This window comes from Notolepis coatsorum (assembly GCF_963971535.1).
Source record: "Notolepis coatsorum genome assembly, chromosome: 4".
Classification (NCBI taxonomy): domain Eukaryota; kingdom Metazoa; phylum Chordata; class Actinopteri; order Aulopiformes; family Paralepididae; genus Notolepis; species Notolepis coatsorum.
The window spans coordinates 143397883-143421707 of NC_140168.1; the positions used below are offsets into that span (position 1 = coordinate 143397883).

Below are 23825 nucleotides of genomic sequence, written 5' to 3' on the forward strand. Positions count from 1 at the left end.
TAAGAGGACGCTGACGTCATTTTCAGCATGAGTGTATCGGCAACAAACGGCAGTCGATAATCTATATATGCGTTTATGCCTATAACTCACGTTCTAGGAATTACTGCAGAAAACGATAAAAACATATTTATATTCTAGACAGTATTTTCGTATGAATCTATGAATGAAAAAGTATAACGTTCCTACATCCTGAACGATAATCGATGTTGAATGGGCCATAGTAATGTCAATTTAGCAATACAATTTAAAAAGTTATAGCCCTGCAAAGAAGGTGAACATCTCCATAGGCTTAGACTGGTGGCAGTGATCATACATTGATGCAGGGCTCTACAGTGCGACCATATTGCTCGCATATGCCCCTAGAAATATGTGTGTGCGAAACGGAAAAATCAATTACTTGCACGCGCTTTTTTCTCCGCTATAATCGTTAAAAAACTACAAGTCCCACATTGCACTCAAGCCAACGGTCCAATCACAGTAGAGTGACGTGACTGGTTAAAAAAAATAAAAATAAAAAAAAGGAAATGACCAATCGGAAGCTCTCATTTTCTCTTTTACTTCCTGAGAGTCCGCCATTGTGATATGCGAGCGTTTTCTGAGACACAAGTAACATTAAGTTAATGTAATATTCTAGTCTTACCAATAGCAATAGATTTGAGAACACCTAGATGTATCGATAGCAATAGTAATATAACGTTAATGCAACAAAACGAATGCCTTGCTTTGTTAATCATAACGTTGATGCAGTAGCGTATGTCGTTGTGTTGGCTGTAACGGACATGACAATAACATAACGTGTAAACATTAAAATTGCGATAATAGATTCTAACATTTTCAAATCGATGCAGTTGAATTTTCCCCTTAGGATCGATGCATTGCGATGCATTGTTACACCCCTACACCAAAGTAACTGGCCCACTGTGTATGTGTGTACAGCTAACTTGGCTAGCGTTATCAACACGCAGAGGTGGGCAATAGGGTCCAGCTGCAGCGCCGGACGGCCAGAGTGCAAGCGGTGTGACGTAATTGTCAGAATCGAGTCGACTAATGGTCTACCTGACACGCAAACTCATAAACAATGTTTCTGTACTGGAGGTGTACAGTATTTCAATAGGCAACCCTGAAAGGATTATTTTTCTAGAAGAGCAACACTAGCTCCCCCCTCTACTGATGGCCCTGGTGGTAATGCCAGTGTCTCAGTGTCTCCTTTTTGTTCAATGTCACTGCCTTTCTTATTAGGCCTAGTTGTTGGCTACAACTTTTGCCACAGTAGGCATTAATCACGTAATTAATAGTTCAAATGTCTGTGTCCCATTCCCGTTTGCACACGCACACAGTGGGCCAGTGACTTTGGTGGTATGTGCTATTGCACAGATGTGTGTCCCGTTCCCGTTTGCACATGCACGCACAGTACAAATATACATTTATAAAAAAAATTATAAAACTCTGTTACTTGAAATATTTTCACTGTGCTCCTAAATATTTTTGTGTGCTCCTAAATTTCTTTGTGTGCTCCTAAAGTTTTTCATTTAGGAGCACTTGGGGAAAAGGTTAGCGTAGAGCTAGAGCTAATTAGAGCTTCCGATTAGTCATTTCCTTTATTTCCCGTGAAACCAGTCATGTCACTCTATTGTAATTGGACCGTTGGCTTGAGTGCAACGTGGGACTTGTAGTTTAACGATTTATCAGCAGAGAGAAAAAAAAGCATGACTGAGGCTGTAATCTTCACTTGCACACCGCGCGAGTAATTGATTTTTCCGGTTCGCGCACACATATTTCTAGGGGCATATGCAAGCAATATGGTCCCACTGTAGAGCCCTGTATGGTATTGGTTGCTTCCAAAAGTTGCAGGATGAAATTAGTTCTCGTGTGCATAGGTTACCTTTTTAGGTATTTTTATTGGAAATGAGAGCGGGGGTGTAAAAGTGTTTTACCTGGAGTGTAAACAGCTCCTTGTAGTCTTCCTCTTCGGCGCTAGAGGCAGCTTTGGTCCTTTTGGCTACAGACATGTCAGGGACAGCAGGGGGAGGCAGTGGAGCGCTTTCTGTAACAGGAGACAAGGTTGTCAGCCAGGAGGACGTTAGCGCGAAAGCTTGGACATCTCAAGCACGAAACCTTCGGAGGGACTGCTTTTGTTGGCCTGCTGCGACGGCTAAAACATCTCGCTGCTTGCAATGACCGCAGCCAGCGAGCTCGCTTGTTGGATTATCTCACGTTCGCCATCAAGTAAAAACTAAATCGTATGTTAACGTGGAGGTGGGGGTTTCGATAGTATTTGAATAGTTCCCAGTGACTATCAAATAGCTGGATGGTGGTGGGTGTTGTCAGGGTGACTGCAGGTTTAAACTAGTTAAATGTAAGACTTTAAGACCTTTTTAATACCACTTAAAATCTATTTCAAGACCATACTAGCACAAAAATAAATAAACACATAGCGACACTGAACTGGCAGCTGCACTTGTGTGCGCCAATTTAAACTCCTGTGCCATCCATACAAGCTCTCGTCAGACGCACCAAGCTCCTCGTAGCCCATTTAATATAATTTTATTTCCTGACAGCTGGGCTGCCCCCCCCAAATGTAATACCTGGACCACACAGCAAAGTCTTACTTCGTTTCATTGTCGACTTTGTTCCATTCTGGGCCTTCAGGGTGTTCTCTTCCTCCGTCTTGCGGTCCCTTCCTGGACAGGCACAAACGCGCACCTCGAAACACTGCCGGCCCAAGACCTGACCGCTGGGGAGGGAGTGGAGGAGGAGAGGTTTAGAGACAGAGAGCCACCAGGACAGACCTGACCGCTGGGGAGGGAGTGGAGGAGGAGAAGTTAAGAGACAGCGAGCCACCAGGACAGACCTGACCGCTGGGGAGGGAGTAAAGGAGGAGAGGTTAGAAACAGAGAGCCACCAGGACAGACCTGACTGCTGGGGAGGGAGTGGAAGAGGAGAGGTTAGAGACCGAGCCACCAGGACGGACAGGACACATATGTTAGAAATAAACAAACTCTTTTGCTTGGACACACTCACACACACAAACTAGGGCTGGTCGATTAAGTCATAATCACAATTATTTTGATTGATATTGAAATAACTATTATTAAACACGATTATTAAACACGATTACTCACCGATTTGAGAACATCACACGACTGAGACTGAATTTGTTTCACCTTTCCTCTCCACCAAAGGCTGCCTTTCTGTCACCTTCTACAAGTTACCAAAGACGTTTCAAATGAACTGAAGAAATGTGCAGTGCAGCTCCCTCCTCCTGAAACTACCATTTGGGCTTGAGAGGGGAGGAGCGCACTGCTGTGAAGGAAGGGTGCGCTGCATTTACAACATAAGACAAAACGAGTGCAACGCAGCATAATACGTTTTATCTCGATTTCATGATCGTGGGAAGCCAAAATAGTATGTGGCCATATGTACGAAATTCTTTTTTTGTAAGCTTGTTGTAAATTAGGGTAACCTCAGTGTCTTATAAAGTGGAAATAAAGGTTTGAAATTAAATGTGACCCAGTCTGGCGATGGTGCCTACAAGTCGGCAGGGTAAAATGACAGACAATAAAAGAAAAAAGAAACATGTTTTTTTTATACATATATATATAATTACAGTTAGTGTTTAAGAACATATTTAGTATAACAGCGAACATATATAATAACTCTAATTGTAAGAATTCTGTGTTTAAAAAAGGCTGTTTTGAAAAAGTTTGTCCCCTCCACAGAGGAGAGGTGGGGGCTGGGTTTATTTTTGCATCTGAATAGCTGCGCGTTGGGAGGTACGCCCACGCTGTGTGTTTATTCAGATTCACTGAGCCAGGTAAAGACATTCACACAGAGTCATTACATGACATCTGATTTATTAATGCCAATACTAAAGATTAGGGACAAACGCAATTGGCACAAGTGTAAAGCATGCATTAGTCACTCAGTTTTAACATCCGCCCACTTAGCTCACCTCGTTCGTCAGCTGGCTGTGGAGCCTATGGTCACAAGTTCAAATCACTCTTAGTTAAAAAAATGTTTTACATTTAATAAATGTATCCACTCTGGTTAGATGGTGTGTATGTATATGTATGTATTGTGCTGTATAATGACAATACATTTTAATCGAATCTCATTTTGAAATCGCTACACTGCCGAGCGCATTGCACCATGGTGATCCACTCAACAGGTAGCGATTTCAAAATGAGATTCGATTCAAATGTATTGTCATTATACAGCACAATACATACATACATACATACACACCATCCAACCAGAGTGGATACATTTATTAAACGTATAAAAAATAAAAATTAAATAAAAAATAAACTTGAACTAAGGTCGCTTTCACATATAGTTTTGGTGGACTCGGTGCGGTTCTGGGGGTGAAGTTGCAACATTGTTGCATTCTTCATTTGGTTCGCCTGCGTTCACATAGAAATCTGTGAGGCGGACCGAACCTTCTGAACAATGTCACGCGGTCGAAAAGGGCGCTTGTCTATTGGACAGTGGAAATGTGTGTGTGGCTGCGAGCCCGTGTGTGGGCGCGCGCGCGTGTGTGTCTGTGTGTGGACTGCGAGTCCTCCAGATCAGCGGAGCGGAGGCGAGTTTTGACATGGCATTGATCCATTGTTCTATTGAAGCACATTACCACCATCCTCTCGCTAAACAACTTGTAGACCAGTGTTTTTATGAGTGCCCACAAGTAGCTGTTTTATTAATAATATAATAAGCCGCGTTTTTTCTTCCTTCTTCCCAAGATGCACAGATATATAGATAGATAGAGATAGATAGATAGATAGATAGATAGATAGATAGATAGATAGATAGATAGATAGATAGATAGATAGATAGATGCAGTGTGCTTGTTTTGCAGTGAATGAATGCTGCGAGCAGTGGTAAGGTAATAATAGTATTGACGTGGCATTGATCATTGATCCAATGCCGTGCGCCTCGGTAATAATAATAAGCCGCGTTTTTTATTCCTTCTTCCCAAGATGCACAGTTAGATAGATAGATAGATTAGATGCAGTGTGCTTGTTTTGCAGTGAGTGCTGCGAGCAGTGGTAATAATAATCACTTCCTATATTTGGTTCGCGTTTGGTTCGATGAAGCCGAACCGACGTTTTCAGGCGGACCAGAGTTCGCCCGTTTGGTCCGCGAACCGAGTTCGACACGCATTCACACAAACCCGAAATTCTGGTCCGAAAGTCCGGACCAAACAGCCCCTGTGTGAAAGCGACCTAAGAGTGATTTGAACTTGTGACCATAGGCTCCACAGCCAGCTGACAAACGAGGTGAGCTAAGTGGGCGGATGTTAAAACTGAGTGACTAATGCATGCTTTACACTTGTGCCAATTGCGTTTGTCCCTAATCTTTAGTAGTCGGCAGTAGTGTTGTCAAAAATATCGATAAAAATGGATACATATAGATTCTGAATATTTAAAACGGTTTTAATACTCATTTCCCGAAATATTGATACCAGCTGGCTTGCTCGCAGTGTTCTACCGCAAGTTGTTGACAGACAGACGCACGCTGTTGCAGAGCACGCTTGCCACTCCTCCCCCTCGCAGACCAGTCTTCAGTTTGTAAACAAAGATTTTAGCTCCGAAGATGGCTAGTGCCTCCGCAACTTGTGCTTGTGGATAAAGAAAACAGCAGAAGTGCTGTTTGGAAGTACTTCGGGTTTGAAGTAAACGACGAAGTAAAAGCTAAAGCCCATTTGCAAGCGTTGTTACAGAGCAGTGCCAACGATACAGCTATTAGCTAACGTTAGCTAGTCGTTCCTCCGTTAGCTTATGCTAGCTAGCTGGCCACCTTTATAATTACTTCATGGAAACGGAGTAACGTTAAGTCGAGTTCATTCATACTACACTAGTACACGTATGAACTCGACATAACGTTACCCCGTTTCCATGAAGTGTTTAATTAGCAGCAATCTTGTTGAAAATGTAATGTTAATAAATGCTCCGGAGATCTCTCTCGCTCTCTCTCTCTCGCCGTCATGAAAATTGTTGTAGTTGTTTTAACCAAAGAAAAAGCAGCAGCACTATTGCATAACTGAGTCATGTTTGCTATGTATTTCTTTCTTTAGGAGAGTTTGTTTCACAGTTTTAGCATGATGTTTTATAGATGGCTAGGTTAAAACAGGTTTTTGTTTTTAAGAGGAGTTTGATTTAGATTAGATAATTTAGTTATTTTTAAATGTCTGATCTAAAGATAAACAAAGGGTTTTAAAAGTGTTATATTTATCTTCTCTTATAGTACCAGAGAGAAGCTAAGGAGAATCAACCAGCAACAAAAGCAAAATTTGTTAAAAGAAAAAAATATATATATTTTTTTTGTATCGAAAATGGTATCGAATATAGATACTTTTCAAGGTATCGTATCGAAGTCGAAATTCCAGTATCGTGACAACACTAGTCGGCGGATGTTAAAACTGAGTGACTAATGCATGCTTTCGGCGGATGTTAAAACTGAGTGACTAATGCATGCTTTACACTTGTGCCAATTGCGTTTGTCCCTAATCTTTAGTATTGGCATTAATAAATCAGATGTCATGCTTAGGCCTGCCGCGATAAGCAATAAATCGATTAATCGGCACGATAATTAAAATGAATGCAATGATTTTAACGGCGCGATTAATTGCTATTTGCGTGTTTGTTTTAATGAGGCGGAACCAGTACCTCTCGTCAGTCACTCTCCGTGTGGGGGGCCGCTGGCTTTACTACAGAGTACAGCACGGGAGCTCCGTGGGGCAACGCCACATAGCTTAACTACATTTCTCAATAGCGTTGCTCCTTTTAACCATGTAGCGTTCTTTGTAGTGTAGCTATTTTTAGACCCAAGTAGTTACTCGCTACTGCCCGGAGAAACTGGACTGCTAAATAAAGATTAAAGATCTAGCGTTGACGCTATTCAATGCTAGCAACATTAGCTAAATAGCTAACAAACTAAATACAATGCATTAGTGTTGTCAAAAATATCCAAAAATCGATACATATAGATTCTGAATATTTAAAACGGTTTCGATACTCATTTCCCGAAATATCGATATTTAATTATTCATAAAAAATAAAAAATGTATAAGGAAGTTGCATTGTTTATTTCAATACCTGTAATAGTACAGTAGTCCACACACACACACGTGCATTCAGTTAAGTCGGAATATGACTAATACAAACTAGGGGTGCACCGATGTATCGGTCGGGTATCGGTCGATAAGTGCCTTGTTGACTGCAATCGGCCTATAAGCTCGAATGTGCCGATGGCAGTAGCCGATAAATATCCATCAATTTGTGTCGCGTCAAAAAGCAAAACGCGTCGCGACCTGTACAACGCCGCCCCCGGCCCCCGTTCTTTCAACCTAAAAGTGCACTTTCTTCAACCTTGAAGTAAACAAATCACAGAACGGTAGCCAGTTAGTAGGTATCAACGTGAGCTCCCGGGATGGTAGCTAGTTAGCTAGCACCATCCAGGCATCAACGTGAGCTCCCGGGATGGTAGCTAGTTAGCTAGCACCATCCAGGCATCAACGTGAGCTCCCGGAACGGTAGCTAGTTAGCTAGCACCATCCAGGCATCAACGTGAGCTCCCGGAACGGTAGCTAGCACCATCCAGGCATCAACGTGAGCTCCCGGTACGGTAGCTAGTTAGCACCATCCAGGCATCAACGTGAGCTCCCGGTACGGTAGCTAGTTAGTTAGCACCATCCAGGCATCAACGTGAGCTCCCGGTACGGTAGCTAGTTAGTTAGCACCATCCAGGCATCAACGTGAGCTCCCGGAACGGTAGCTAGTTAGTTAGCACCATCCAGGCATCAACGTGAGCTCCCGGTACGGTAGCTAGTTAGTTAATAATGTTATATAGTTAGTGTTACACGTTCAATATAACATCAGCATATTATTTACCCAAACACAGCAAGTAAGCAAGGCATTATTCCGTTCATAGCTCAGTTCCATTTCGTACCCAACTACCCATTCTGCAATCTGTTAATAAAGTTTTCAACCAGACAAATGTATAGAAAGGCTTTGTTTTATTATAACATTTGTTGCAGTAAAATCATTATGTCTCATTTGGTCATGCTGTGGAGCGCTGGTCGGCGGGCCGGGCAGCTAAGGTATTAGCTACGTTAAGTTTGTTGTGCTCTCGAGTCGCAAGCAGATCAATAGCGGCATGCCCGAAAGTAGAAAATGAATAAACGCTTGCCGATTGGTGGTAAGAACAGCAGGAGGTGGGTGCTAGCGGTGTGGCGTAATTGGCTGAATCGACTGTCAATCAAAATGGTTCTATTGCATTGGCTGAGAGCTCTGGTTGAGAGAATAGTATCCATCTGCAGGCCGCCAGACGATACTGGGAGAGAAATAGTGCTACATGGCATGGTGGAATTAATACCATAAACATATTTCTTGATGTTTCCTTTTTTTTAAGTAAGTAAAGAGGCCTACAAATACAAACATACAAATATACAGTAGTTTCATTAAAAAAAATAAAAATAAAATTACAAATACTTATATACAAATATACAACTATCGGTATCGGCCGATAGTGTTAGTTGAACAATCGGTATCGGTGGCCAATTTTCATATCGGTGCATCCCTAATACAAACAGTTCAGTTTGTCAGGTACATGCAACACGGATTACTTGAGAAAATACCATGTTCTGCAATAAAAATGATTGAAGTGAGATTTTTAAATGTGTGATCTAAAGATAAACAAAGGGTTTTAAAAGCGTTATATTTATCTTTTCTTATAGTAGCAGAGAGAAGCTGAGGAGAATCAACCAGCAAAAAAGGAAAATGTTTAAAAAAATTAAAAATAAATATATATATACATTATATATATATATATTTTTTTTTGTATCGAAAAAGTATCAAATATCGATACTTTAAGGTATCGTATCGAAGTCGAAATTCCAGTATCGTGACAACACTACAATGTATAGCTTAGCTACAACACACAATAACGTTAATACAAATACATGCATCATTGTTTACAATGAACGGGTGGGGCTAGTCAAAGGACTGGACACGGGGACAAGTTAAACATGAATTAATTTATTATAACAGGTAGTTTCGAGTCGTGCCTACGCACCACCACAGGGCTATTCTATTAGTTTGACGCTTCCTCCTCATCCCCGATTGCCTGTAGTAGCTGCATCTAACGTTAGTAGCCAACGTTAAAACTAACCTAAAGTTAGTTGTTCACCAACAATCTCAACATTTGTTTTATCATTAGCTCAAAAACAGAACCGGACGAGACAAGTCCGCTCATACGTTCTGCTAGGATAATAACAACAATACTTGCGCTCCGGTCGGTGGGTTTCAAAATAAAAGTCGAAAACACCGGAAAAGAGGTTTATTTTGTACAGCGGTTTCCTCCACGAGTACATCATGTGATCAATCGATCTGGATTATTTTTGCCCATCCCTAGTTTATCCTGTGCTGAAGTCTCCATTCCAATAGAGATAGTATATATTTGTGTTTATTTGATTATCGTTTCACTGCCTTTTTATTTATTACGTTTCCACAGTTTTTTCCTCATACTTTATTAACATTTTGTACATGGTACCGCAAGGTACATCAACCCATTCTCTGCCACCACTTTGATCATCCTAAACCATTCTCTGCCAGCGCTATTAGTCTATGGAGATGTTCAGGGGGGTAGTTTATAATTCCGTGACCGACGTTAAATGATTCATGTAGTATGGGTGATATATTGATCAGAGCAGTTTGTATCAAAAATGATAAAGAAAAACGCTGAAACTCACGTCCGGCTGGGCGATATGGCCAAAAACGTTATAGTGATAAAATACAATTATTTTCATATAACTCTATCGATAATTATCGTCGATATACATTTCTGTCAAGTTTAATTAACTTCTTATGCCCGGCGCGATGGGCTATTAATAGACTGACTTGTTTTGATGTGGTAGAACGAAGCCGTCACTACGAGACGAGTTGGAGCCGTCGCGTGTCGAGCGAGCCAACCCTTTGAGAAGCGTTGTGGTCCCGGCTTGAAAATATGACCATGAAACACGCTGTACAGCGATATTGGCAGACAACGCATGGCGGGCAATAACGCTGAACATCGATTTTGGCGGGTAATGAATTAAAAATATATGTACATGTTAAAAGGATGACACAAAAAGCCAGACAGAGGGCTCGTTTCCAGTTAATTTTTGTTTTATAATAAACAATCAAACTGAGAATTTTTTTATTTAGGATATTTTAAATGTCTTCCAATGTTAAATAAAGGTTTATTGCACTTTGAAACGGTTTCCTTGCATTATTATATTAGTCAAAAAAAAATTGTAAGGGAAAATAATTGACCTTCACTGATGTTTAAAACACCTCTGCGTTCTAAACTCCGTGTCGGTCAATTATTTTGCGACAATGACCTCGTAGCTATACATTATCCCTTACATATTATCACCCGGGTACGTCCAGTGATGTTATTTAATTGCAGAATGAATCTGTGATTTTTATGCCCCCCCCCCCCCCCCCCCGTTTTGGGGTAAGAGTGGATGATGCATGATTGCATCCATTCTGATCAGTCATGACAGCATGCCTGTCACAGCACTTAATTATGTTAATACTATTCAGGGGAGAGGTGTGGATGGGAGATATTGTCTACGCCCACCACAAACTTGCATAGGTGTTAAAATGTGGCATCACCTTTGAGAGCACTTTTCACTGCTTCAGGCCCTGTCCACACGAACGCTGGGTTTAATGTAACCGTGATTGTATGTGAGCAGTTGCACTGTTCGCCCACACACAACCGGGGTTTTGCTACACTGCAACCGCGGTCTTTGAAAACCGGAGTCCAGGGAGCTCCCGTAGCTCACCGCATATCTCAGCGCTATTTCTGCGTCGGGGAAAACCGTGCTCGTCACGGATCTGGGGGACACGAGTTCGATTCCCGGACCCGCCGTCATTTCTCAGAATGTCTTCCCCTGCTCTACATCCCATTTCAACCTGTTTCTGTCGGTCATGCTTGACCAGAAAAGCGATAAACGCAAAAAAAAAAAAAAAAAAAAAAAAAAAAAAAAAGTTTTAAAAAAAGAAAACTGGAGTCCAGGGAGGACTTCCGGTTCCGCTCCACAGCACATGGCTGGCTGATTTAAATTGTATTGCTAAATTGACATTACTATGGCCCATTCAACGTCAAGTATCTATCGTTTAGGATGTAGCAACGTTCTACTTTTTCATTCACATATTCATACTAAAATATGGTCTAAAGTATAAATGTTATCGTTTTCTGCAGAACGTGATTTATAGCCATAAATGCATTATATTGATGATCAAATACAGTTTGATAGCGATCGGCGCCAGATAACAAATTTCAAATGTACGTGCTTCTAGAAGTTACTACTCATCTGATGTTGACCGGAGGGGGGGGGGGGTCGTTTATAATTCCGTGGCCAACGTTAGATGATTCATGTAGTGTTGGTGATATGATCATCAGAGCAGTTTGTATCGAACACGGTAATAATAAACGCTGAAACTTACCCCAGTCTCCTCGGGCCATTGGGCGATCAGCTTGGAGTAGAAAGTTTCCTATTATGGGATGTTGATCTAGATCAGTGGTGCCCAACCAGTCGATCGCGATCGACAGGTAGATCGCGGGTTGATTTCAAGTAGATCTTGATTAATAAAATTTTATTATTAAAAAAAAAAAAAAAAAAAATTTTTTTTTGCTAAATCAACTCTTCCTCTCCTTGTTAACACTTTGGTTGCCTAAGGTTAAATTAATGATATACCATAGATTGCCAGCGCTATTTGTCTATGGAGAAAGTCCCCTTCTTTGCAGGGCTATAACTTTTTAAATTCTATTGCTACATTGCCATTATTAGGGCCCATTCAAAGTCCTATATGTATTGTTCATTGTGTAGCAACGTTAAACTTTTTCATTCACATATTCATAGTAAAGTATGGTCTAATGTATAAGTATGTTTTCATCTCTTTCTGCAGCTTTCTCCAGAACGTGATATATAGCCCCAAATGCATTATATTGATGATGAAATACAGTTTGATGGCAATCAGCGCGATATAAAAAATTCCAACTAGACGTACTTCTAGAAGTTACTACACGTCATCTGATGTTGACCGGATGGGCGAGGGGGCGTTTATAATTCCGTGGGCAGCGTTATACCAATCATCTAATGTGGGTCAAATGTTGATAATATCAGTTATTATCGAAGACGGTAACGTTACACGCTGAAACTCACCCCAGTCTCCGCGCGCCGTTGGGCGATCATCGCCGAGTAGAAATTTTATCATTATGGGATATATTATTACCCGGTCCATCTCCAGCTTGTATAATGGTATATACGTCCAAATCATGTTGTTTATCGAGTTATTGGCAATCGATCGCTATGTAGTGTGACGAGCTAGAGTCACGGGACATGTACCGAGTGGCCGGAAGCAATACGGACGTCTAGCAAAACCTCTACTGCGCTTCCTGTTAAGCGGTTGCGCCGATCGGCCACCAGATGGCGCTCCTGAACCGCCAGAGAGCTCAGTGGGTCCTGCTGGTGGATCTCAGGCCAGCGGAGGGACATTATGAATCCGATCGCAGATTTTTGAAATATTGATATAACCCCCGGCAACTTTAGCATGGCCAGCAAAGACGTGAGAAGACGTGTCCCGGCACCCAAAGTGTTAACTACAACAAGCAATGCTGTTTGTTATTTAAGATGAGGTCGGACTCGGCACTGACAGATGTGTTCATTATGCTGCTTTTATAAAGCCTCAAATGACGGCTTACAATATACAATTTTGGCTGGTAGCTCTCGGGCTAGGTGGTAAATAAAAAAGTAGATCTTGGTTCAAAAAAGGTTGGCCACCCCTGATCTAGATGAACCATTTCCAGGTTGTATAATACTATATACGTCCAAATAACGTTGTTTATTGAGTTAGGGCGAGCGATTGATTATCCAGTGTGTCGAGATGGAGCCCCGGGAGCTATAGCGAGTGGCCGGACCGAATTTGGATGAGCACCACTTTCTGTTTCCGGTTTGCTGTTTGGGTGATCCGCCGATCGGCCACCAGATGGCGCTCTTGAACCGTTGGAGAGTTGAGAGGAGATCAACAGGAGATCTCAAGTCTCCGCGGGTGAAATATGATTGCCATCACAGATTTTTGAAATATTGATCTCAATGACGTGTTACGGCGTCAGTGGCAGATTACGCATGGCGGAGAATGACGTGTTAACTCGTCCTTGGCGATTAAAGGGTTAATACCTGTGATCGTGTGGACTGGGCCTCAGTCTCTGAGAAAAAAGACAGCTTACAAGATTTAAACTGAGATCATAATAATAACACTCAGATTTCAAAGTATGACGCATCATTTGAAAGTTTACATTCTGTACTTTCACAATGTGGAAAATGAAAATGGAGACTTGTAGGCATTTGCGCTAGACTGGGTCACAAATTAAATAATCACCCAGCCCTACCACACACACACACACAGAAGAGACACTTCCATCACTGAGTGCCTGACACCCACCTAAAAGGACAATATATAATGTATGATGTATAACACGGCATACATACCTTATGCATACTGCACCTTGTGTATACTGTATACTTCATCAGAGCATATATTTAGCATTTTTAGATTATATATATATTGTAACTATATTTATTGTAGGGCAAATATAACTGAGGGCATACATACCCTCATCTTGCACCTTGTTGCCCATATGTGCATGTCCAGTTAATTATATTGTTAATACCGCCTTTTTTTCCCCTTACATTTTTACCTCTACTAGGGCTGGGCGATTAATTGATTTTATCGTTTAATTTTAATGAATGATTTAGGAAGATTTTTTTTAAATGAAAATATGTAATTTTTTTAAATCACCTTTTATTTTACAAAAAGTGATGTTTAGATTAGTGAAGTTAGATTTGCACTTTATTAAATGCATTCTTGTTTGATGATCAAGAGGCAGCTTTTATTTGTTTTAAGTGAAGTTTGGTGAAAAGTTATTGCACTATTAATCCCAATAGGGACATTCATCTTTGTTTGATCAAGAGTAACATTTTATATATATATATTTTAAGTGAATATTGGTGAAAGTTAGGTTTGCACTTCAATCCCAATAGGGAAATTCATCTGGGTTTGATACTTTTTTTGTGTCAAATAAAAACAAAGCTAATTTGAATGATTTCCTTGGCGTTTCTAGTTTTTAAGAGAAGAAAATAGATTAAAATCGTAAATCAGGTGTGAAAAATCTGAGATTTTATTTTTAGGCCATATCAGCCAGCCCTACTCTCCACTGTACTATAATTCTATGACCTGTACCATGTCTTCTACCTGTGCCTCCCTCCCCCCTCCCACATGATGCTGCTATGATGCCTGAATTTCCCCAGGGGGATTAATAAAGGAATATCTCCCCAGGGGGGATCAATAAAGGAATATCTCCCCAGGGGGGATCAATAAAGGAATATCTCCCCAGGGGGATCAATAAAGGAATATCTCATCTTACTCGGGAGTCTCCAGGGTGAGGATGGTGAGGATGGGTCTGCGGTTCATGCCTCCCATGCAGGAGCTGTTGCACATGAAGTTCAGCAGCACCGTGGTGATCTTGGAGCCCAGCTGAGAACCAGGGAGACAAATCATTCAATGCTCATTACATTCAGTTTAAAGTAAGTAAGTAAACTTTATTTGTATAGCACCTTTCACAGATAAAATCACAAAGTGCTTCACAGAAGTAAAACATAGCAACAGTTACATAGAGATGAACATACTACACATAAAACAATTCTGACACATCGTAAGCATAGGCATAACATAAGTAAATTAAATAACTAAATATGAGTGCAACATAAATGTCAAGTCCTAAAAACAAAACAATTATAAATAAATCGAGTATACAACCAGGAATTAATTAAAAGCCTGTCTGAATAAAAACGTTTTCAAATGTTCCTTAACACTTTCAGTGCCACCAAGTGGCGCCAGAGTTAGCGCTTGAAGGCCACCATCCACTTTAATGTTAACGTTAATATCGCCTAATCTATGTTTTAAATTATGGCTATGTGTCTAATCTGCCCGTCGCTTATCAAATAATCATTTTCCAGTCAGTGCTGTCAAGGCAGATTGGTTTTTTATCGCTTCATTTCCGTTTGAGAGCATTTTGAAAAGCACCCGTTTTGAGGTAAAAAAAACAGCCCATTCGGGGCCATTCTGTGATAATCGTCTTTTACTGGAATATTCCAGAACGTTGATATTTGTCGGCCTATTTATGAATTGTTTTCAAATAAACGCTAGATGATCAATATTATACGTACACGCACACCCATTCGAGCCGCGCGCTGATAATAGCCGTGTTCATTTCCTCATGGATTTTACAGTGAAACCGATAGAGGACATTTCACAAAACAGCTTATATCTTCATCAAAATTAGTCTGATTATCCTAACACTGATAACATAGATTCCTTACCGGACATCAGATGGTATCCAACTGGTATATTCCAAATCCTGATCACCATTCAAAAAAATCGATAAGTGTATAGATCTAACGTGATACAGTAGAATTCATGATCCGCGGCGCTCAGAGGATCCATAATGAACTGTGGTAACCCCGGCTGCATCAGTGGACTGGAAAATGTGGAGTACAGGATTTTTCCCCCCATCCATTTTCATTGAGTCCATCCCTTATGTCATCTGGAAGACGATAGGGGCGCTTTTTTCCACATCTGATCGCCGGCGGCTCTCGGGTAGACTAGGGTAGGCTCGCGTGATGCAATATGATTTCAGATCGCTAAAAAAGAATCCGAGAAATCTCGTGAGTGGCTTTCAACGTAATATTAATAATTCCGAGAAAACTCATGAGTGGCATAGAAAGTGTTAAAAGTGGATAGGGAGTTAAGTGAACGCATAGAATGGGGGAGGGTGTTCCAAAGAGTAGGGGCCATAAATTGGAAGGGCCGGTCACCTTTTGTTATTAACCGGGTCCGTGGGACAACCAGGAGATTTTGGTGGGAGGACCTAAGTGCAGGACTGGGGGAGTAGGGGCACAGTAAATAAAAAAATTTACACATGGGATTTACCTTGGAGGGCTTTAAAAGTTTAGTTTAAAGAACAGGGAATACTCAGTAAATGATGGGCGTGGCTGATGAGCTACTTTTTAAAATGGCACCGCACCGCATTGGTAGGAAAGGTCGTCGCGTCGTGAGAATACTATATGAGTTAGGACCCATCTCAAGCCCTGCCCTCTTTTCTTGATCCTCCAATCACAACTGTCGCTCCCCTTTCCGGGCACAATTCAATTGGTCAAGGGCACGTAAAAAACAGAACAAAGAATAATGTTGAGGGTAGGGCTGGGCGATATATAAACGATAAATATCGCGATATATTCTAATAATCGATATCTAATATCGAAATAAAAAAATCGAAAAATCTTTTTTTTCTTATATATATATACATTTGTTTTTTGTGACCTGCAACAGGGCAGTTTTAAAACCAAAAAAGCGCCAAAAGATCACAAACTAGCAGAGCCAGAACTGTTGCCACAGCCAGCAGAGAAGCCGGTTTACTTTCGCTTTTAAACAGGCTGCAGCCTGAGAACTGGAGTGTGAGGGGATGTAACACTAAAGATGGCGGCAACGACAAAGAATTGCTGCAAAATAAACATACATCTGTTGTTTATATATATATATAATAAAAAAAAATTATACTTAACAATTTCGATAATTATCGATAGAGAAATATGATAACATTATCATATCGTTATCGCGATATGATTTTTTTCCATATCGCCCATTGAGGGATACACACACAGAAATCCATTAGTACACATCATTGAGTGATGTATAATACAGGGTATCTAAAAATCTTTTCATACCAACCAAATAGGTTCTTCACCGTCTCTTCAGTCAGATGTGCCTAACGTGGCACTGTGATCATGACAAAATAGTGAAAGCTGGGAGATGAATACGAGGAAATTCTCTTACTCTCTCTCCTTTGTCATGGTGCGATAGTGATGGTTGTATGCTTAGGGAGGGAAGGACAACTGTGTTCTCTGATGTTGAGAAGCACAGTGGGTAAAGCCAGCTATGGTTTGCTCCCTCGGCTGAGTCAAGTCGGTACTACGTGTGTCAAAGAATGGTTGCCATTAACTCACCCGTGTTTAAATGTTCCTATTCAAAACAGTCGCGCGGACCATGGTGACTCAGAGTACTTGAAATTGCAATGACGATTGAATCCCGCCAGGTGGCCCCACAGCCCCCCAGACAACTAGGAACTCGTTGCGAGCAGCAGTGAGCAGAACAAGTTCGACAATCGCCTAGAGCGAACTATTGGATATTATAAAAAAGACTAAATGGATTATATGGATGATGATTATGGACGATAAGGTGCGTTTCCACCAGACTCAGCACTACTGGTAAAACGTAAAAAAATATATAATATAATTGTACAAATCAGAAATGGCCTTCGATCAAAACAAAATGGACATATATCTTAATCAAATTAACCTTCCTAAACTATCAGAGGATGACGCTAAACAGTTAGAAACACCCATCACACTAGATGAACTTAGGGAGGCCATATCTGTAATGCAAAGTGGTAGGGCTCCTGGAAGAGACGGTATCCCACCAGAAATGTACCTCTCATGTTGGGATGTAATTGGACCCCTATTACTTAATATGATTCTATATTCAATCAAGGAGGGGAACTTCCATAAGAACGACAATATTGCACTCATAACAGTCCTCCTTAAAAAAGACAAAGACCCCACCGATTGCGGTAGTTAGACCCGTAAGCCTCCTCGGAACCGATATCAAGCTGTACTCCAAGGTATTAGCCATCAGACTTCAAAAGCATATGACGTCTTTAGTTCATCCTGACCAGACTGGCTTCATAAGAGGCCGCTTGATCACGGATAATATAAGACGGTTACTACATGTGCTAGATGCCAGCAAGGATGACACCACACCTAAGGCGATGCTGTCCCTGGATGCGATGAAAGCCTTTGATAGGTTGGAATGGTCTCATCTATGGGCAGTATTAGAAAGGATGGGGTTAGGAAAAGGATTCATTGATATGATTAAAGTATTATACAAAGACCCATCGGCCATGATTACAACAGGTATAATCACTAGGGATGCACGATAATTATCGGGCCGATATCAGCAATTATGACGTCATCCCGATAAACCCGATAACGTTATGGATAGCTCCGATAATATATAATACATTTTTTGGTTAAAAGAAATCCGGTGTGGGTGGATTTGGATGAAGGGCGCTTGTTTTTATTATAGCCTCCTCCCGTTTTGCCAGTACTGTGGTACGACAGACAGCGTGTGGTTTAGGAACAGGGAGTTTTTCACAAATCCAGCGCTCCCTTTCTTGGCTGTGACGTAGTCACATTACATTCGGAGGCAGACAGTCGATCTGCCAATTAGGTCTCACCGCTTGCACCCACCTCTTCTTCTTACCACCAATCAGAAGCTCTCGTTCGTTTATTTACCTCCGGATTGTCGGCCATTATTCTACTCGGAGCTCAGGCTAATAACGTTAGCTCCCCGCCAGCCACATTGACAAGTACCAGCGCTTATACATTACTGGCAAATGTCTTGTTGCACTTGTGGCAACGAGCGTTGTCAGCATCGACTTTAGTAAAATAGACCCAGACTTTTGAACGTTTCGTTCTGTCCGCCATGATGAGAGCATAGCCGTCTGTACTCGGCAGCACCCGTGTGTGTGCGAGTGAGTGTGTGTGTGAGCACAGCCCGCTCCTCGCGCAGGCAGAGACACCGAGGCAGGAGAGATATAGAAAACGGCCAACAAGATTAGTTTGCAACGTTTAAATTCATCCAAAAAAAAATCCATAATTTCTCGAGTACCGATAGCTAGGGATGGGAATCGAAAACCGGTTCCCAACGGAAAACCGGTTCCTAATTGGCCGATGCCTGGAACCGTGTGGCTCCCGTGACTTTCGATTCCATTATCGCTGCCAGGTTTTTCCTACAGTTGCGCAATAACGTTAGCATGTAGTAGGGCTGGGCGATATGGCCTAAATATGATATCACGATATTTTCTGACCTTTCGGCGATACACGATACGCATCACGATGTTTTTCTTTTTTTCCCCAAACAATTCATTATGAGGCTTACCAAGACAGTATTTGAGTTTGCAAGCTAACATTAAAGACAAAATAAAATACCCATGCATTTAGCATTTTTATATTATATATTAGATTATTGGATTATTAGATTATATATTGCATATATTTAGCAATGAGATATTATATGATTTAGATATGAAATATGATGAATTGAAAATGGGGGACCCTGATGTAAACAAGACGAAAGTCTTTCTCTGGTCTGCATCCTCCAGTCCACTGTTGACTGTTGTTGTATTGAGCTGTACTGTATTGTACCTAGGGATGGGTATCGTTAGGATTTTATCGATACTACTACTCCTATCGATACTGCTTAACGGTTCGGTACTTTATCGATACTCTTATCGGTTCTTTTTGATAATTTTTTTATGATTTTTATATTTGCAGTTGAGAGCATTGGTCATCTCCCTACAGTAAAGATTAGAAATGATTGAATTATTGTAAATGTGTGTGGAGTGGTGGGAATAGCTGCTTCAATAATAACTTATAACAACAACAGACAAGTTAGACAACTATGTATACAAAAAAAACGATATACACTGAATGATTAGTTGTTACCTAAAGTCCTTGGACTCCACTGTAGAGAACGGGTGCAGGCCTTTGACAACAAACTTTGTCACAGCCCTGTGACACTCGTTCACCCTATCCTCTGTCATCTTTCCTCTAGCTGCTAGGGAGAAAGGACTTTGGGTGGTGGAGGTAGAGCCTAGGGAGGATGTGTGGTGGGCTCACTGGCCTGGGACACATTGGTGGCTGACCTCAGCTTGACGATCTATAAAAAGTTTTTAGATTGTAGTATTTGTAGCTAAACAATTATTTTGTTTATTAGCCTATTTGTAATAATTCGTTATTAGCCTAGGAAACTCCGTATCTTGGCTTACCGGCTGCAGTGGACGTGGATGCAGATGGACCACTGCGCGCAAGGCAGTCGAATACGGCGCATTTCTGCACACTAATATAGTGTTTTGCAAACAAATGTTTTGATAGATTGCTCGTATTGCCACCCTTACTGGTAAATGTTTTGTTGCACTTGTGAACGCTTCGCTCTATCCGCCACGACTCAGTCCATGCAGAGCTGTCTGTGTCTGTGTGCAGCGCGCGTCGGCACGGAGACAGCGCTGAGATGCTTCCAGCTGCAGCACATCAGGTGTGCGGGGCTTGTATGTGCGGGGCTTGTAAGCGCTGCTGTCTGACGTGCTGCAGCTGCATACTATTGACAGCGCTTTCATTAAGGAGTACCCGTATGTATATGTAGCGCGACTCGCGAGGAGTGTGTGTAATAATGACTCGCTGCTTCTCGTGCAGAGACAGAGAGAGGAGAGATCGTTCGCAACTTTTAAATAATAATAATAATAATAATAATAATTTCTCTAGAGTATCGATAGCAGTACAGAGGACGTCGGAGCTTATAAATACTCCGGTATTTTCTAATATAGTACCGGTTCCCGTTTAAAACCGGGGTCCGGGGGGCATCCCTAATTGTACCTATGCTGCAATCTGTTAATAACGTTTATATTCATTCAGTCGGCAAACAGAATCATTTTGATTGACAGTCGCGTCTGCCAATTACGTCACATCGCTTGCACCCGCCCTGCTGTTCTTAGCACCAATCGACTTCCGCCATTGGAGAGCTCAATGAAAACAACAATGGCAGCGGTAGCTCGCCGCGGCCGACCGTAGCTTTTAGCTCTGCAGAATGACTAAACGACTGGAGGCATAATGATTTTACTGCAACGGATGTTATAATAAAAGCCTTTCCATACATCTGTCTGATTGAAAACGTTATTAACAGACCGCAGAATGGGCACAACGGAGTCAGCACGGGCTGAGATATGAACGGCTAATGCTTGCTATATCTAGGTCGACCTCGGTCGTTGCTATGTAAATACGCTGATGTTATTGAAAGTGTAACTATATAACGTCAATGCCACAAAACGAATGCCTTTGTTATCATAAGTAGTAACTTTTGATGCAGTAGTGTGTGTGTGGGGCGGCGCTGTTCAAAAGTGTCAACGTGTGGACCAGATTGACGCAACACAAGCCTCTTGGGCAAAACATCACGATATCCACGATACGTTTAAAAAGTGTATCGTTAATGAACTGTACCCGATATTTATATAATATCGTCATATCGCCCAGCCCTAGCATGTAGCCATGGCAGACTCTATTTGATTCCTTAAGGGCTCGAAATTGCCTGGGTTTTGGTAATATGCTCCCGAAATGCTCGCTGTTTGGCTACTTCTATGTGCAGTGAAAACTACTTGAATGCTTTAGAACCTAGTCATTGATTTAGTTCAGGGTGAGCTAAAATTAGCCGCGGAGCTAACGCTACCTAACGTGAGCTAACGCTATTTAATCAAGCTCACAAAGAGAGATAAACAGCCGACAGCGGATAGTACAGGTATAAATACAATAAAACAGCAGGTGGGGGCTGTTGTGTAAACCTTGTACTCTTTAGTTCACATATAATAAGAGACGGAGTGTTTGTTTACAAGTCTGTACACTGTAAGCCAGGAAGTACCGTGGTGGTGCAACATACAAATGTGTCCGTGTAGCAACACAAGCCAATACCTTATAGGACAGGGGCCCGGGGAGGGAGCTCTGTGTGTGTGTGAGACAGAAGTCAGAGGAATAACGACCTGTTATTCAATAGATTAAATTAGTTTAAGAATAAAAAAATAAATACATTTTAAGAGAATCTCAAATACATTATTTTATTTAAGTGTAGGCTATAGTTAGTTTTATTTTTTACAGTTTTTGTATTTTTCTGACATGGGGGCTCAACAATAAATGACAATCAGAAATGTCAAGTTGCATGTTGTTATTCTAACCAGCTTAGACCCCTACGCTCTGCATCTTCTGGCCGCCTCAGACCTACTCCTATCCAAGCTCCGGGAGGGTCATCAAAGAGAAGTCGCCTATTCTCAGTCCTTGCCCCACAATGGTGGAATGAACTACCCACCCCAGTTAGGACAGCCGAATCACGTCCAATCTTTCGCCGTCGACTAAAGACGCACTTCTTCAACCATTATCTGAATAAAAAAAAATATATCTAACCCTAACTAACCGTACTGTCATGCACTTGTCCTAATAAACTAACCTACACTGTAGCACTCAACACTTTGATGAACATTGTTGCTCAGCTGATAGAGTTGTGCCCTTCCTGATGGCTTGTCGTACAGAACTTGTAAGTCGCTTTGGATAAAAGCGTCAGCTAAATGACTAAATGTAAATGTAGTTCTGTTGCATTTCCAATTTATTTATGTAAATTATAAATTGATCGGGTATCGATAAAGAATCGAATCGATAAGCAGAATCGATAATGGAATCGTATCGATAAAATCCTATCAATTCCCATCCCTACCGATAGCAGTACCGATGACGTCGGAGCTTATAAATACTAAAAAATAAAATAAGAAAAGTTATCAAAAAAAAGATACATATATACATTTAAAAAAAAAAAAATACAATAAATATCGGTTATTGATATCGGTTATCGGCTTGAGGAGCATAAAGTTATCGGTATCCGTGTCAAAAAAATCAATATCGTGCATCCCTAATAATCACCTCCGAAATCTTTTCACCAGACAGCGCAGACTCTGTGGCGAGGTGTAATGCATGGGAGGCTCACACTACCCCCACTACTTCCTGTCTCTGCTGTGCAGGCGTCCCTCAACCGACCTGTAGGAGTCGCTGTCCACAACGTCCAAATCCCCACCCATCGACTTCCACCCTCTAACTCTGCCAATTAGTTAGTATGCCCAAGCCGGAGGCAATGCTGACACCCAGATTCGAGACCGGAGTCTCTTGCATTGGTGACGAGCGCAATCTCCGCTGCGCCACCCAGCCACCATATAAGGTGCGTTTCCACCAGACTATGTTGGACTCAGCACTACTGGTAAAAACATAAAAAAAAAAAAAAAAAAAAAAAACTATAATCAAACCGACCGAGGAAACCTATTCGGCTCCGTCTATAGTCTGGCCCGAGCAGATGAAGAAGATGGACGAGGGCTACCTAACGTTATATGTATTGATCCTGTTCTGATTCAAGACACTTTTGGACTTGAAGTGAGAAATAGAGTACCTCTAAAACAAAGGTAACGTCTATTTTACGTGTACTTTACCAAAACTCCATGATAAAACATGCGTTTGTATGATCGCAGCGTCGGATAAGCCCTGGGTCTCTTCTCTCAAAAAACTACACTCAAGTTAGGTTGCGCCAAATCCTCACGTCTATAAGCACGCCTTTTTCCGACTCGATGCCCTGAGATTTCTATAAACTCATATTTAGCTAATAACACTTAAAATCATTGGTAACCAAACAGTGCTGAAAATATACACTTTGACTGCCGTTTTGACTGGGTTAGGGTCTTTACTCTTGGCTACATTGAAAAAAAGAACATGCAACATTAATTCATACATTCTGTAGAGATGGATTTATGGCGCGATATCGATCTTGTAGCGGTACCGGACCGCTCAGGCTTAAGAGGTTAACCTTTCACTACCACACTAAAGACTGTCTTTGTAGTGAAGGGGTTAAACTTCTGTAGTGTGTGGTAGTGAAAGGGTTAACCCTTTGTAGTGGCAGTGAAGGGGTTAACACTTTCTCTGCCACGCTTATATCCATCAATGTTTGATCACTGCCAGCACTGTAAGCCTATGGAGATGTTTACCTTCTTTGCAGGGCTATAACTTTTTAAATTGTATTGCTAAATTG

The 23825-nt window shown here is 41.4% G+C and overlaps 1 protein-coding gene across 2 annotated transcripts in view; it reads right to left on the reverse strand.

Moving 5' to 3' along the window:
* tp53 (tumor protein p53) overlaps nucleotides 1–23825 on the reverse strand; it is a 40813-nt gene that overhangs the window by 6053 nt on the left and 10935 nt on the right. For both annotated transcript variants that reach the window (XM_084312838.1, XM_084312837.1), the window contains exons 7-9: nucleotides 14470–14579; nucleotides 2610–2734; nucleotides 1935–2044 (exon numbers count right to left, since the gene is read on the reverse strand). In XM_084312838.1, the coding sequence (XP_084168964.1) occupies nucleotides 1935–2044; nucleotides 2610–2734; nucleotides 14470–14579 (345 nt within the window). The remainder of the gene's footprint in view (nucleotides 1–1934; nucleotides 2045–2609; nucleotides 2735–14469; nucleotides 14580–23825) is intronic.